The sequence below is a fragment of the Salvelinus fontinalis genome, chromosome 15 (assembly GCF_029448725.1).
Source record: "Salvelinus fontinalis isolate EN_2023a chromosome 15, ASM2944872v1, whole genome shotgun sequence".
NCBI classification, from domain to species: domain Eukaryota; kingdom Metazoa; phylum Chordata; class Actinopteri; order Salmoniformes; family Salmonidae; genus Salvelinus; species Salvelinus fontinalis.
In genome coordinates, this window is record NC_074679.1 from 39,833,467 (window position 1) to 39,850,178 (window position 16,712).

Genomic DNA, 16,712 nt, shown 5'->3' on the forward strand with positions numbered 1-16,712 from the left:
GAGAGGTCCAAAATATGGAAAGTGTGTCAGACAAACTTTATTTCCATATCAAGTGAGAGACAACAGCGCTGGGAGGAAATCTGCTAGTAAGACAATATTGCCATCTAGTGGTGAAAACAAATCATTACAGTGGAACATTACAATAATGTGGTTAAACACACACACAAACCTACACTGAGTATATCAAACATTAGGAACACCTTCCTAATATTGAGTCCCCTCACCCCTTTTGCCCTCAGAACAACATTAATTTGGCGGGGAATGGATTCTACAAGGTGTCAAAAGGGTTCCAAGAGGATGTTGACTCCAATGCTTCCCACAGTTGTCAAGTATGCTTGATGTCCTTTGGGTGGTGGACCATTCTTGATATACATGGAACTGTTGAGCATGAAAAACCCAGCAGCGTTGCCGTTTTTGACACAAACCGGTTCGTTTGGCACCTACCACCATACCCCGTTCAAAGGCACTTAAATATTTTGTCTTGCCCATTCACCTTCTGAATGGCACACAGACACAATCCATGTCTCAATGCTTAAATATCCTTCTTTAGCCTGTCTCCTTCCCTTAATCTACACGATCGAAGTGGATTTAACAAGTGACATCAATAAGGGTTCATAGCTTTCACCTGGATTCAGTTGGTTCATTCTATGTCATGGAGTGTGCAGGTGTTCTTAATGTTTTGTATACTCGCTATACATCGCCCTTTGGACTAATCATTGCTCCAACTCTCTGACCAAGCAGCCACACCCTACTGCACCAAGCTTTTCCAACAGAGAGAGAGAGACAAGTAGACTATATTTTCCAAAACAATCCATTTGTTCCAACGGGAAATTCGTATCTGTGTAGTCAAAAGAAACATTATAAATGAAGGTGAATGTTGTCATGTCAGTTATAACGATGAAAAGTAGGTATTGGACCAATGTAGTCTGCATGTGAGAATGTGTAAGTGAGCTACTGTATAGCGGCTGCTGGCTGGCGAGGATGAGCGCCCTGCGGTGCACCATTTGCTCGGTAGCGTGGGACATCCATGCTCACAATCCATGTAGAAAAGTGCCGTTCATAGGCTTACACGAGAAAGAGGGGCAGGGGGAAATTACACTACAGAACAGTAGCAGCGCAGCTGCACACACACACTCTCCCGTCGTTCCCTCCCCGACTGAGTCGTGCCTAGTCAGCTGCAGATACGTGGCATCGCCAGTATAGGGCGGAAAGAGAGCCCTTAAATTGAAATTGAGAGAATGCGAGAGACCGCACTGACCAGGACACGTCCTCTCCTCGCCCGGAGTTCCACGTGGACCCAGTCATTGACCAAAACAGATCCCGTGGGCCAGTTCGAATACTTTCAAAATACATCCTTCCCCCCATATATCGTCCACCTCTGCTGTTACGTCAGATCAGTGAACACTTGAAGGAAAGGAAGAAAATAAGGATGTATTGAAATGATTCGACCGATGACTCGCTCTCGCCGCTGCGCAGTGCAAATATTACCGGGAGGGCTGAACGGTAGAATCTCCCGCTATGAAATCACAACCTCAACTTGCAACACGACGTTAGCATGCATTTCTCTGTCTACTCGTCAAACGGGCCATCAGGTAGGATATGGCAATGTAAGATTGCAACTATTTAAAACGATGCATCATAACTTATTTGACAGACGTTTTGAGTGCGAGATTGCTACGTTACCATTGTAGCATCAGATGGATACAATGTTGCAACATTAGCATCACAGCTATCGCTGTAGTCATAATGGAGATGTTTTAAATCACTAGGCCTACTGTATGTTATTATTGATACCGCTTAATAATTCAACGTTGGACACAAATGCCAAATCACTGCAATTGTAAAATAGCCTACGCTCGTCTGGCCTTCCTACGGATGCAGAACTGATGGGCTGAAAGCATACATTATTTCTCATAGCCTACGGTTATTGCCTTAGTTACATCTTCCAGAACATAATTCAGAAATGTTTGAATAGCAAAATGAACGGCCTAAATGTTACAATACGCCTAAAATGTTTAATGTCGGAGCAGAATGACAGCCCCGGTTATTTTCGTACTTGCAGGTGCATCGTTAGAGACTGGCGCTGACATGTTGGTGACGGGTGTGCTTTTTCTGCTCCTACTCGCGCACCAGTGTGTTTCTGCGCCACAGGTGCCCGGGGACCGCAGGTGGGCCCTGACACACACGCACTCACACACACACACATCGAAAGTATAGGGTTTGGCCTCAAGTTTTAAATGTGAACCAAGATGGATTTTCCAGCAGGTTTAGGTTTCCTGTTGGTTTGGGTATATTTTGTCTTTCTTTCTTTTTTTGTTTATTTGGTGAGCCAGTCAGACAACATGATGTGTAGCGCCCCTGACAGCATTCAGCCATCAGCCAGCACTGAGGGACTAGCGTTGTGTAGGAGTGATGCCACCTGACGTTAAAAAAACAACAACAAAAAAACGATGAGGTCATATAGGAATAACAGAGACAGGAAGTATGATGTTAAGGGAATTACATCACATCCTGTTCCTGGGGGATAACAACAACAACAGAGGAGAAATAGGGATCAGAGTTCCGAGTGAGCCTGTTTATATAGTACCTCAGGTAGAGGTCAAAGGTAATCTTTCCCTGCACTCAATCCTATTAATAAAACCAACATAAAGTATTTGTTATCACAACAGTCTCTCTGTCTCTGTCTCTGTGTGTGTATTTGTCCCACAGAGTAGAGTCAGCAGGAGCCCCTCCCCCTCTCACACTGGCCAATCCCTTTGGCTCTGGAGACGAGGAGCGCAGGTGAGTGGCACCTTTTACTAACTAATTAACTCTACACAATAAAGGGTTTAATCAGGCCAACCCTCCTCCAGGAGAGCTGCTGGGTGTGCAGGGCTTTGCTCCAGCCCTACTTTAACCCTTTAATCTGACAGGGGCATGTAATTATGTTAATTCACAGCATCAGCTCTGGACTTTGAGTAGGTGTTATGATGTGTCTCCCAGACAGATAAGATACTGTTTGTAGCTATGTTCAAACACACGTTTATGATGCTGTTATAATGTTTGCCTTTTTTGTAAACCTGACTAGTGTTATGCTGCCAGTATGACTGCCTATTTTCACAACAATTTATTTTTTATTATTATTTTTTTTTCACCTTTATTTAACCAGGTAGGCAAATTGAGAACACGTTCTCATTTACAATTGCGACCTGGCCAAGATAAAGCAAAGCAGTTCGACACATACAACAACACATAGTTACACATGGAGTTAAACAAACATACAGTCAATAATACAGTGAAAATAAGTCTATATACAATATGAGCAAGTGAGGTGAGATAAGGGAGGTGAAGGCAAACAAAATATATATATAAATAAATAAATAAAAACTATATATAAAAAGGCCATGGTGGCGAAGTAAATACAATATAGCAAGTAAAAAAAAATAACACTGGAATGGTTGGTTTGCAGTGGAAGAAGGTGCAAAGTAGAGATAGAAATAATGGGGTGCAAAGGAGCAAAATAAATAAATACAGTAGGTAAAGAGGTAGTTGTTTGGGCTAAATTATAGATGGGCTATGTACAGGTGCAGTAATCTATGAGCTGCTCTGACAGCTGGTGCTTAAAGCTAGTGAGGGAGATAAGTGTTTCCAGTTTCAGAGATTTTTGTAGTTCGTTCCAGTCATTGGCAGCAGAGAACTGGAAGGAGAGGCGGCCAAAGGAAGAATTGGTTTTGGGGGTGACCAGAGAGATATACCTGCTGGAGCGCGTGCTACGGGTGGGCGTTGCTATGGTGACCAGCGAGCTGAGATAAGGGTGGACTTTACCTAGCAGGGTCTTGTAGATGACCTGGAGCCAGTGGGTTTGGCGACGAGTGTGAAGCGAGGGCCAGCCAACGAGAGCATACAGGTCGCAGTGGTGGGTAGTATATGGGGCTTTGGTGACAAAACGGATGGCACTGTGATAGACTGCATCCAATTTATTGAGTAGGGTTTTGGAGGCTATTTTGTAAATGACATCACCGAAGTCGAGGATTGGTAGGATGGTCAGTTTTACAAGGGTATGTTTGGCAGCATGAGTGAAGGATGCTTTGTTGCGGAATAGGAAGCCGATTCTAGATTTAACTTTGGATTGGAGATGCTTGATGTGAGTCTGGAAGGAGAGTTTACAGTCTAACCAGACACCTAGGTATTTGTAGTTGTCCACATATTCTAAGTCAGAGTCGCAATCTGGTTGAACAAACAAATGAACAAACAAATGACTGAAATAGTTTCTGCTATTACACAATTACCCCATTTAGTTGTGTTCTGTAAAAGGTCAAAGGTTGTCTAGGTGTGTGATCTGTCCAGGCCTCAATTTATATGCAGCTCACACGCTGCCACTGACTAGGCCTACTGTGTGATTTAAGACAGGTGAGCGAGCACAAGGGCATGCTAACTGTACACTAGGGGTTGAATAGCGGATTTCAGCCCGAACCCACTCCCTTTTCCCGGGATAAATAACTGCGAGAAACCGGTAAATTATAATAAATTATTTCTACGAACAGCATGATGTGAAATGGAACTTTTAAAGTGATGTGCAATGTCTAAATCTTGTCTACGGACTTCTCTCTGCTATCTACATGGTCAATCATCATCACTCCGGGTGGGGACAGACGGGGCATCTCAGTATGAAGCCCAGTTCACAATGCATGTATCATCTCATCATGGTTACTTTTTTTCTTCTTGTGACAGGTAGGCCTACATGTGCTGCAGCATAGCCTATGCTACATTTAATAGTCTATAAGCACTGAATCTGCATCTAATTTACACATCTCCATCTGGCTTTCAGGGGTCAGCTTTTTTCAAATTTAATTTCAGCTGCAGAGTTTTAAAACAGCATATAGCTTGAATATCGTTGCTTTTAAGTCAGTGCGCCCGCGAGCGCTTTCTCTCTCGCCATTAATTCCATTCAAATTGCATCCAAAATAGATAATTATGTTCAAGATTGATACTTTTTGTATAAATAGTGTATGTGGACACCCGTTCAAATGAGCGGATTCGGGCTGTTTCAGCCACACTCGTCAACGTTTCCCTTTACTGTGGCGATAGTGATCAAATCAGCGCAATATTATCCGCTTTCATTGCAACATCCCGAAACAAAACGAACTATGCAAGAGATTTCGGAGTAGGAGTCTATTGCGCACGACTCAGCCCAGACCAGTGTGGCATAACAAATCAGAGCTGCAGTAGACCTATATGCAAATGGCCCATTGCCATGTATGGCTCTTACTTGAACTGTACTGTGTTTACAGATCAAAGCCATGTAGCCATGTGTGCACATTTTGCTTATATCCTAGTTAGTGAGCTATTAGCCTGGTTATAGATAACTTCTTGTCTGCAATAGGGTAGTGACTGCCTACAAGAGCACAAAATGTGTACATTTCTAGACATCTTTGAAAAGCAAGTCAGGTAAAGAGCTTTTTTTGTCATAAAGGGGCAGTGTTGTATTTTGTGACAGGCTTGAATAAGCTAAGTAGCCAATAGGCAGAGGGCAGCATAATTTGTCTGATTCTCTGTAATAATGGTATGGGAACAATAATGCATTTGATTTTATAAGGTGGTTTCTTGCATCAAACAACACAACACCATTTTCAGTCACCTCCTTGTCTGAAGGACAAGTGGATAAACAGGTTAATGTCAAGCCCTGCATGTTTTTTTTAAAGCCTCATGGAATGTAGGTCTACTGTACATTGAACACCATACATTGGCTGCTACTGTAGGCTGAATGATAGAACAGCTATTTCCATGTTCATATGTCATGGGATGCATTTTCTCCATTGATTCTTATGGTAGGGCACTCTGGAAGGCCTACATTATGATCAAATATCCACAGTAGCCTAGTTGGCCACTGTTAAAACTGTAACTTCAAGTGGGTACAGCCTCAGTGTTCACAGTAAACGCGCACTGGAAGTTGCACAGAATTTTCACAACATTCAAGCTTGCGCTCAGCAGACCTGAAATTTGCTCAGTGACGAAACATTTTGAGGAAACATTGGCTATAGTAGTAGGTGCCGTGCGCACCGGTTTGAGTGTGTCAAAAACTCTGCTGGGTTTTTCATGCTCAACAGTTTCCCATATGTATCAAGAATGGTCCACCACCCAAAGGACATCCAGCCAACGTCAGACCAGTGGTCGAAAACGGGTCATTGATGAAAGAGGACAAAGCTGGCTGTCACAATTTGTGCAGAGCAACAAACGGGCTACAGTTAGTCAACTGACAGTCCAGTACAACATTGGTGCCCAAAGACCCATAAAAGAATGAACAACTCGTCCTACCTTGACACGAATGGGGTGTGGCAGCCGACAACCTTACAGAGTTCCACTTCTTTCAGCAAAAAACAAGAAACTGCGGTTGAAGTGGGCTAAGGAACGAAAACACTGGACACTGGAAAAACATTGCCTGGTCTGATGAATCCTGGTTCCTGCTGTTTCACACTGATAGGACGACTAGGGTATGGAGAAAACCACATGAGTACATCCATCCATCATGCCTCATCTCAACATTACAGGCTGGTGGTGATGGTGTGTTTTTATTCCATACATTGGGCCCCTTGATAAAAGTGGAGCAACGTTTGAATGCCACGGGATATCTGAACATCATTGTAGATTTTTTCAGCTGGATAATGCCCAATGCTACAAGTTTAGGATTGTCCAGGGATGATTCCAAAGACATGACACGTAATTGAGCTTATTGCGGTGGCCTGCCCAGCCACCAGATCTCAATCTAATTGAGCATCTGTGTGATTTTTTTAATTTTACCTTTATTTAACTAGGCAAGTCAGTTATAGAACAAATTCTTATTTTCAATGACAGCCTAGGAACAGTGGGTGAACTGCCTTGTTCAGGGGCAGAATGACAGATTTTTACCTTGTCAGATCAGGGATTTGATGTTGCAACCTTTCGGTTACTAGTCCAACGCTCTAACCACTAGGCTACGCTGCCTCCCCAATGGGATGGCAGCGTAGCCAACTTGACACAACTGTGGGAAGCATTGGAGTCAACATGGGCAAATATCCCTGTGGAACGCTTTCGACACCTTGTAGAGGCCATGCCCCGACGAATTAAGGCTGTTCTGAGGGCAGAAGTATGTGCAACTCCATATTAGGAAGATTTTCCTAATGTTATGTACACTCAGGGTACTGTGTATGTAACAGTATAACTTTAAACCGTCCCCTCGCCCCGATACGGGCGCGAACCAGGGACCCTCTGCACACATCAACAACAGTCACCCACGAAGCGTCGTTACTCATCGCTCCACAAAAGCCGCGGCCCTTGCAGAGCAAGGGGCAACACTACATCTAGGTTTCAGAGCAAGTGACGTAACTGATTGAAACGCTACTAGCGCGTACCCGCTAACTAGCTAGCCATTTCACATCCGTTACATGTATATAGATGTTCTAGCCTACCCTGTTTCAGGTAATACATTCAACGCAGTATTAGCCTTACATTTAGCTAATGAATGATGGGTTATGCATAAGCTTCTAACTTATAGCCTCTGTCTCTTGCACAATACACACCTTCACTCTGCTGGGTCCTAGCTCTTGGAGTCCCAGGAAAAGCTAGACTATAGCTTGCTGGATTTAATTCAAAAAAATCTTATACTAATAGACTATTAGAAAAGGGACACAAGCTCTTGTTTGCTGACTGTTAAATACAGCAGCCAGTAGAACTCACGGCGAGTGAAAGAATAGAGAACTCGGGATGGCGGTAGGCTATAGCAGTTATTTGTTCCGACCCATAACCATTCAATCTTTGTTAAAAGAGAAGTTAAAGCCGTCTGCATCTTATTCTAGTCCTATATTATTCAAGCATGTCATCACAATGATGAAGATAAGGACAATATACAATATATTTTTTAATTAAATTCGCTAGCCTATAATTGTGACTTTGTACTAGTTACGGTATTGGAATTACTGGAATTACGCACCTCGTTCAATCCATGAAGCTGGGGGAGAACATGCGATGCTGGTGCAGGGGATTGTGTATGTGTGCCATTCAGAGGGTGAGTGAAGACAAAAGATTTATGTGCCTTTGAACGGGGTATGGTAGTAGGTACCAGGTGCACCGGTTTGTGTCAACAATGCTGGGTTTTTCCATGCTCAACCATTTCTCGTTTGACAACTGGGGGAAGCATTTTAGTCAACATGTCAGCATCCCTGTGGAACGCTTTTCACACCTTGTAGAGTCCATGCCCTGATGATTTGATGCAGTTCTGAGGGCAAGAGGAGGGGGCGGGGGAGGTGCAGCTCAATATTAGGAAGGTGTTCGTAATGTTTTAACATGACACTTCCGGTTTGGGTGGGAAAATACCTGCTTACATGGGAGAAAAGGGATTTATTCTCAGGATTAAACATTTGAAAAATACAGGGAAGATATGTAACCCTACTGTACACGGAACACACCAGGGAGGGAACAGAGAGCTTGTTTGTAAAACCTTGAGACATGTTGAGACTAGATTACAGTGGTACTTTCTGTACAGCGACGTAACGTGCTACCCAGTCAGGTGGGCCTGAGGTTGAACCTTCTATCCCGAGCCCTAACCTCTGTGAACTGTAACTAACCTCTGTGTATGTGTTAGGCTGCTGCAGAGCTACATCAAGGCCAACCTGAAGGAGGGACAGGGAGGACCAGATAGCACCTGGGAACAAGGTAAACACATCACACACACACACACACAATCACTGACATAAATAATGAATCAACATCTTCCTCTTTCCTGCTGGTCAGAGGTGTTTTTCCTGTTCAGTCTCCATGACTACGACCGCAGCGGTGACATGGATGGCCTGGAGATGATGAAGCTGCTCTCTGAATACAATTCCCACAATGCACCTGGAGAACAGTCAGCTGAGCCGGTGAGTGGGTGTGTGTGTGTGTGTGGAACATCTGTAAAAAAGATCTTCAGTGTTCTGGTTAGGACATACTTTATTGTACTGACTGATTTTGTAACTTTGTCTTGATCTTAGTCAGTTTGGCCAACTAGGTAGCAGGACATAATATAAGGGTTGTGTATCAGGATTCAAATAGATAATGTAGCCTGTACTGTTGTCGGTATGAAGATGTTACTGTTGGACTCACTTTACCTGTAAGTGAATCTCCACTAACGCTGAAGTTGACTGTACAGTGTTTGTTAGTGAATATGTACACTAAGCCAATGTTTTGTTGTTGTGTGTGTGCGTCCCAGGTGGTGGACATGGTAGATTTTCTCCTGCAAACTCAGGATCTAAACATGGACGGTCTAATAGCTCCCCCTGAGCTACTCTCTCCCCCCAAACTACAACAACCAGACTCCTACTCCCAGGGTGCACCTGAACAGGGAGGGCTTGTGGCCCAGGAGCAGGTAGAGGTCCAAGTGGAAGTCAAAGTTGATGAGGAACCAAAACAAGAAAAGGCAGTGCAGAAAGAGGAGAGGAATGTAGAGAAACAGCCCAAGGAAGAAGAGTCAAAGCCAGGAGTTGTGGGACAGGAAGTTAAGACCAATGAACATCCTATACAGGCAGAGGAGACAGGACTGCATATCCCAGAGGCCCCTGCTGCTGATCATGAGCAAAATAGGCCTGCTCCTGTTCATCAGGGGCAGCCTGAAATGTAAACACACACACAATAACACGCAAACAGCACTCCAACACAACTACAATGCTTCTGTCCAGACCGAGGGGGTCAGTCAATAGCAGGAACCCTTTGACTGACAGCAGAGTTAGCAAATCACAGCCCCTCATCTACCTTGGGGGGAGGGGCTTGTTTCACATTGAGGAATTTGTCTTTGGTACAGAAGAATTGTAAACAGATGTCAGCCATATTGTTTAAGCTGCTGTTATATTTCAACACATTGCACTTCCGAACAAGATCAAGTGAGAATATAATTCAGTATTAAATGTATTTTGCCAAAATATACACCTTACACTGCTAAATAGTACAGTTTGACCTTCAGTTTATTGATTTTGGGGTAAATAGTTGCTTTATCTGTTGAAGCTATGAAAATGAAGCCATATGTTGGAATGGACAATCTGAAAAGTTAGTGGACTGCATGTATGAACGGGTCAAACGCAATGCCTTTAAATGATATTTGGAGGAAAAGTATTCCCCTCCAGTGCAATATTAAGAAACATTGTTCACTCCCCCTCATGGATGCAAAAGGAGTGGTTTGGTGTAAGAAATTCAGTGGAAAAAGCCATGGAATTGGGCGCTCTTGTCACAGCAGCTGTTGACTAGTTACTCCCGTTTTCCAGGTCAAAAACCCCAGGCCTTTTTCACTTGAGACCTATAAACTAAGTGCCATCTGGTGATTTGCACAAATTATATTTTTTTGCTTTGTTGCCTGCTCAGCCACAGTAATACTAGAGCCCAATTTAGTCTCACACTTCTAGAAGTGTGCACTTGTTCCTTTAAAATCCATGAGGGGAGTAAACAAATATACAGTTTGGGGAGAAGTGTAATCTAACAATGACTTAGGAACATGGGATGAATATTTGGTTTGCTGTAAATTTCATTAATTGGAAGGTTTGTATATTTATGACAAAAATTAAATATAAGCCAACATGACTGCCACATTTGTAGTGTCTCAGTGGTCACTAGGTACGGATTGCACCTTGTTTAAAAGGGGAATGTCCACTCACTTTTTTGCTTCTACATTTCCACTCAGGGATTCCTATGCCAAAACACTGGCCAAATCCCAATTGGGCCCCTAAGCACTTGGGAGAGCCAAGAGGATTTGACAGCTGTAAGCAATATCGTCATATTCACCACATTGCCATCTAAGCTACCAGTATGTGGAAGTTTCACCATGTTGCTTACACTATTAAAAATCCTCAAGTGCTTAGGGGTCCATACCTACGAATGACAATTCAGTCACCAGATGGGTCAAAGTAAAACAAAGAATGCAGAGGCACTCATGTGTAGAACATTAGGTGGCTGTTTAGAAAAACAAGTCCTGGGTGGTGAGAAGAAAAGGATCCACTAAACAAGGACATGACAGTTTGAGGCCAAGTCAAACATGTTAACTTTGATTTATTTCATCATGTAACTCAAGCATCTCAAAACACTTTTGATCAGAGTTGGGAGAGAACCATTAGAAGAAAAAGCATTCGAATCACAACCCATCAGTACAAAAAGACTAATCCGCATTTCTCAATGATGACCCAAGTTAGAACACAAAATGTGCACAACTGATCACGTCGAATGAAAAACCCTTTTTTTAGAAAATATTTAACACTTTAAAAAGCATAATTAAGTGCAAACCAGGACAGAAGTATTTTTGCACAGCTAGTGACCTTGCCATCACTGGCAACATCATACTCACTCACTGAGGGCAGTCTCAATAGTCTATAGTGGATTATTCTCCCTGCACTGACAACACACAACTGGACAGGTGAAAGCATATACTTCACAGTGATCCTCCATATTACCTTCACCCATCCTGTGTTGTCAGATACAAGGAGAGGAAGCCACTACAGAGACACCCAGTGTGACAGACCCAGAGCCAACCGATCATACATGTAACATGAGCCATAGGTAAAACGCTGTACCACAGACATTAGCAGTGTTCTGTCCTGTAGTTCGAGAAAAGTAATAAACATTGAACTAAAAACAGACTAAGCCGTGGTCCAAATAGAACCCTAGCCACTACTCAGATCTGATAAGCAAATCAGAATAGGACAGGTATGAGCAATATGGTAGTAGCTCCATCTTTCCCTCTGATAGGGTGGAGTTCTCTTAAATTATTTTGGAACTACAGAGTTGCCTGGGGGGGGGGGGGGGGGGGTCGCCGTCTAGTGGACAGGAAACTGGCACATCTGCAGCCATCCCTCTCATCACATCCCGTTGCCGGTGTCATGGTTACAAAGGGATGCCAGCCACCATCTCGGACTCGATGCCACAGTGGTCCTCACCTCGCACGATCTTGAAGAAACCTGACACAGGAGAGAAAACACATTAGATACCAGAAAAAGCCATCGACAATAGGTGAGGTCTTATTTGACCAGAGTTAACAGATAGCGTCTCACCATTCTCTCCCCAGTCAGTGTTCCAGGAGTTAGCAGCCAGCCAGTAAGGAGTTCCCCCCTCCTCTCCCCAGCCCAGGATCTTAATGGCATGACCTCCTACTGGACTGCCAGAGACATGCCGGTACACACCTATAGAGAGATAAGTGTTCGGGTGTGAGAAATAGAAAAATGTTTGATGTGGTGGAAAGTGAGTGGGTAAATGAGAGCGAAAGAGTGGAAAATGAGTGCGTGACCTCACCAGACTTGTAGAGCATGAAGTCTTCATAGACAGTGAAAGCACCCTCTACGGGCCCATTCTTGTAAAGCTCCTTCATAATTTCCTTCTCGTCAGAGGGCACACTGTACGAACGCTTACCTAGAGGACAGGAGAGAGGGCATGTGCATCTCCGTGGGCCAGAGCCTTGCTTGAATACACCAACAGTACAGATTAAAAATCACTCATTTTCAAAGTAATATATTAAGCAGGTGTCTTTACCGAAGTGCTTGTCCTGCTTGTAGCCAGGTGTGTATCCGGGCTCACACTGGTTGGTACATTGTGGGGTGTCACCCTCCTCTCCTTTACAGGGGGGCCGTGTGCCGTTGACATGGTGCTCACAGGGAGGGATTGAGTAGGGCCTGCAACCTGGGAGGAGACCAGACAGAGAAGAGTAAGTGTGTTTCACATGATGCTCAGAGAGGATGGAGTAGGGAGGACTGTGTAAAAGCAGTGATAAAGTGCGCGCTCCTCACCGACGTGAGAGTCGTAGAGTCCTCCAGAGACCAGCCCCTCTTTAGTCCAGAAGTCCCACGCAGCAGAGGGGTAACCACCATTACATCTAAGAACACACAGTTAGCAATGCAAGCGCACAAATCCCACCAACCTCTTGATTCCTTGCGCAACCCCAGGGCACAGAGCAGGGGAACGAGAAACACTTGTATGCACATACCCCATGCCACAACTTTCACAACAGCTGAGCAGGTCTTCAGAGGAGATCTCCACGCTGACTTTGGCGTTGCTATGGATACACACGCGGTCTGAGATGGCCTCCGCAGCGCCGAACGCCTTCAGAGGAACAAGCGCGTCAAACACGCACTCAACTTCACGGATCAGTCACAGGAATGTCCGTGTCTGTACTTACCCAGCAGCTGCCACAGGAGCCCTGGTCCCTGACCTCCTTCAGAGTGGGGCAGTTGGGCCACTGCAGTCTGGGGTCAAAGTTTTTAGGCAGCTCCATGTCCCCTGTATATTGCACCCTACAGAGGCGAGAACAAGACAGTCATTAACCCTCCAGAGAGACAGCCATGGAGACAGACAATAACAGGAGAGGACCAAGACTGAACATGTGTACTGTTACTGTGTAGTGTTGGCGGAATCAACCTGAAGTTGATCCATTTTCACTACCTTCTTGCAGTCTCTCGATTCAGCACAAACACACTAGCTAGTACATTCCCTCAATACAACCCACACACAACTGACACTCACATGGTGGAGAGTTTGGGTCCTTTGAGCAGGGTGCCACACAGCCTCTTGACGTAGCTGTAGTCCACATTATGAAAGTTGTGGCCAGCCTTCCATGTAGTGTTGGCCTCGTTGATGTAGTTAACCATCTCGTGGGAGAGCGGAGGTAGGCGGGGCCGGGCCCAGCTGATTGACAGCCCAGACACCAGCACCAGGAACACCACACACAACATCACTTCCTGTAAGGACATAAAGGCATCATGGGAACTGGAGTGCAAACACTAAAGAAGAGTAAGGCAATGTAGTTTTGGACATTTGCGTGCCCAGATGAAGTCAACCCAGTATCTAGACACCCACAGGTGGAAATTAGACTCAAGTAAATGTGGACTGTGGCACATTTACAGAGAAGTCGACAGGAATTGTCCCACCAACTGTAGAAAGAGACTAGTCTCTCCACGTGATCCTTGTAACGGTGAAGGCTAGGCCCTAATCAACACAAGTTTGGTGCGTAATCGCCTGGTTAATAACAAAGCTAATACCACATGTAGACCTACCACCTGCAGACTGGTGTCAGGTAGTCACAAGTGTTGTGACGTGAGCATGCAGTCATACAGGGACACAAAGACTTGAGCTGAACTAAAGCAGCTCTTAAAAGAGCAAGGCCACAGAACAGACCACTCAGGACAATCAGATCAAGAGGACAGAAAGAGGTCTTCCGTTTAACTGGAGGGGAAAAAATAAATAAACTTGGTTCAGGCCCACAGATCAATACCAGGGCGGAGAGGGTGTGTGCATGGTTCTGATACTGCAGTCATTCTTGGTAAGAGGGGGGGGGGGGGGGGGGGCTGTGCAATATTGAAGTCACATGGCAGGCATGAGTCAGCAGTAAAATCATGTAGAAAATGGTAAGTAGTTCAACAGGAAATTCCCCCCAACAACATAACTGCCTATGACTCCTCAACTCAGCATAGACAAGATTCAGCCAGGCAGGCAGCCAAGTACTACTTCCCTAAAGATGGTTGCCTCTACTCAATAGGCAGGGCCAGTAGGGATAACTTCTCTAAAGCACAGGACCACTGGTCGTATGGTAGAGGAACATATGAAATCACCAAGACTTTCAGATTTCATTTTTTTTGACTTGATGAAAGTTAGGGGTATTGCTACATGCCTATAAGACATTGTGTTTCCATCCTGTCTGAGACTGGTGCAACAAGCTATCCCACTGGAAATTGATAAGGCAGCACCATGTCTTCCATCAGTAGGTCAAGGATAGGGTAACTCCAACCACGTCTAAACTAGTCTCAAAAGGTGATAAACAGGGTAACGTTTAGTAAGGGGAAAACACCTGAACTTCTAACTGGTCAGAACAGACATTCATGAAGGGTGGAACGTTCTAACAGGAATCTGTTCCAAAAACTTCGTAATGGACAAGGATGCCAACAGACAAGGCATGCAAAGTAGAATGATCAATTCACCTAGCTAACTAGCTGCCGAATAGTTACTCACCACGTAGTTTATTTTTAAATTGTTTTTCCATTGGCTACCAGTGAGGACATACATTTTTTCGGGAATAAACGTGGTGAGTGAAAACGTGATTAAATAGCCCACTCCCTACCCGGTATCTTATTCTGCCGCTATACAACTTTGTATGCTGTTGTTTGTTACCAACCTTGTTATTTACGACGTTTTTTAGAACGGATTCCTGTTGGAACGTACCACAAATTGTACCGACAGAGGAAATGGATAGAGTATTTCTCAGCAGTGACTTATTGTTATGCTTTGACATGAATCACTAACCTCACCACATGGAAAATTAACTGACAAAGGTTGGTCGGTCTGCAGCAACCGCATATAACCGTATATAGATAGAACCTGTATGTACAGGATTTCACTCTGGCTAAACACCAACACTCACGATTGAGCTAGCTACTCAATCAAATAACCATCAAGACATTAAGTTAGTTGGTTGAATTATGTATTTGGCTAGACTTGGACAAATGCCTGTACACAGGGTGACCAGGACAGGAGTGAAGAACACTGCATATGAAATGGGGTTGGCCCGTGTACTTCAGATCACTGGACTTCCGACACCACAAGAGTAACTTTGAGATTCAATTACTAAGGGACTGTCTGGCTTTCAAGTTCTTGTCCAGGGCTATCAGACTTGTTTACAATGAAACCAGGATTTCCGTTACATACCAGCCCAGACATGTTGCTTACATAGTACATAGGGTAGGGAACTTATCCGAGCCCTTTCAGAAAATACCTTTAGATAACTCAAGACCTTTCTCAGTCATTGCAGATTGTCATTGCACAATTCATAACACGCACACGGGTATATCGAAAACAAGTTGTGAGACAAGAATAGCATCAGGTTGCCATCAACCAATTTCAGAACTGTCACTTTGAAAGTAACGTAGCTGGCTGACAGACACACCGCCCAAAAACACCGCCGCGTTTTAAACTGCATAACGTTAGTCATTCTAAGTAACATTAATATCGATCTGTGTGTCACAACAAAATGTATATCAGGAAATAAATACTAACGTTATCTATCCATTGTTATCTTATCCAAGAGCACAATCATGCTAGCTTGCGAATTAACGTTAGTGTAGCTACATTTAGCTATTGTTGCCTACAGTAGTTAACGTAAATTACCTAACGCTGTTGCCAGTTCCTGTAGCTACATTAACGTTCCTCAAGTTGTGAAATCAGATACGTTACCTGTTGTCTGCTTGTCAGGTGTACCGAAGACCAATTACACCACACATGCACCTTTCTTAATTAAACTGCTTTCGCGTTCCCAAATCTGACGTTTAAATCCGGGGAATCACGTGACTTGTCATGAGCCTCTCGCGTTCATGTCCCTCGTGATTCCTGCAGATGCACATTAGATTTGGTAACGAGTAAATTGATGCAATAGGCCTATGATGTAACTACTATAGGCCTATTTATTTATAACAACTATGATGAGTAGGGGGTATATTCAGGCGAGATGAAATGTGCACAATTTCAAACCGAAATTATTGCTACATGACAGACTGTTCTAGCCCAATAATGTTTGTACCATGTTTTGTGGTGCTACCATGTTGGCTGTTGCCATGTTGTTGCTACCATACTATGTTGTTGTCTTAGGTCTCTCTTTATGTAGTGTTGTGTTGTCTCTCTTGTCGTGATGTGTGTTTTGGCCTATATTTTTATTTAATTTATTTTTATTCTCAGTCCCCGTCCCTCCAAGAGGCCTTTTGGTAGGCCAT

At 44.0% G+C, this 16,712-nt stretch overlaps 2 protein-coding genes across 3 annotated transcripts; one reads left to right on the plus strand and one right to left on the minus strand.

Moving 5' to 3' along the window:
* Nucleotides 1–1,193: 1,193 nt before the first annotated feature.
* On the plus strand, nucleotides 1,194–11,208 carry LOC129811981 (cell growth regulator with EF hand domain protein 1-like). Of its 2 annotated transcripts, none has more exons than XM_055863804.1 (6): nucleotides 1,194–1,607; nucleotides 2,063–2,168; nucleotides 2,710–2,781; nucleotides 8,597–8,667; nucleotides 8,746–8,870; nucleotides 9,200–11,208. In XM_055863804.1, the coding sequence occupies exons 1-6, from the start codon at nucleotides 1,556–1,558 to the stop codon at nucleotides 9,605–9,607; spliced, it is 834 nt and encodes a 277-aa protein (XP_055719779.1). In that variant the 5' UTR covers nucleotides 1,194–1,555; the 3' UTR covers nucleotides 9,608–11,208. The 2 variants fall into 2 exon arrangements, with proteins under 2 accessions (XP_055719779.1, XP_055719780.1); XM_055863805.1 differs by having other exon boundaries at nucleotides 1,198–1,592.
* On the minus strand, nucleotides 11,003–16,307 carry LOC129811980 (cathepsin B-like). The gene is made up of 9 exons (XM_055863802.1): nucleotides 16,180–16,307; nucleotides 13,480–13,694; nucleotides 13,136–13,250; nucleotides 12,944–13,059; nucleotides 12,747–12,832; nucleotides 12,493–12,639; nucleotides 12,256–12,372; nucleotides 12,018–12,146; nucleotides 11,003–11,924 (listed from the first exon to the last, which is right to left on the minus strand). The coding sequence occupies exons 2-9, from the start codon at nucleotides 13,686–13,688 to the stop codon at nucleotides 11,851–11,853; spliced, it is 993 nt and encodes a 330-aa protein (XP_055719777.1). The 5' UTR covers nucleotides 13,689–13,694; nucleotides 16,180–16,307; the 3' UTR covers nucleotides 11,003–11,850.
* Between the last annotated feature and the right edge of the window lie 405 nt (nucleotides 16,308–16,712).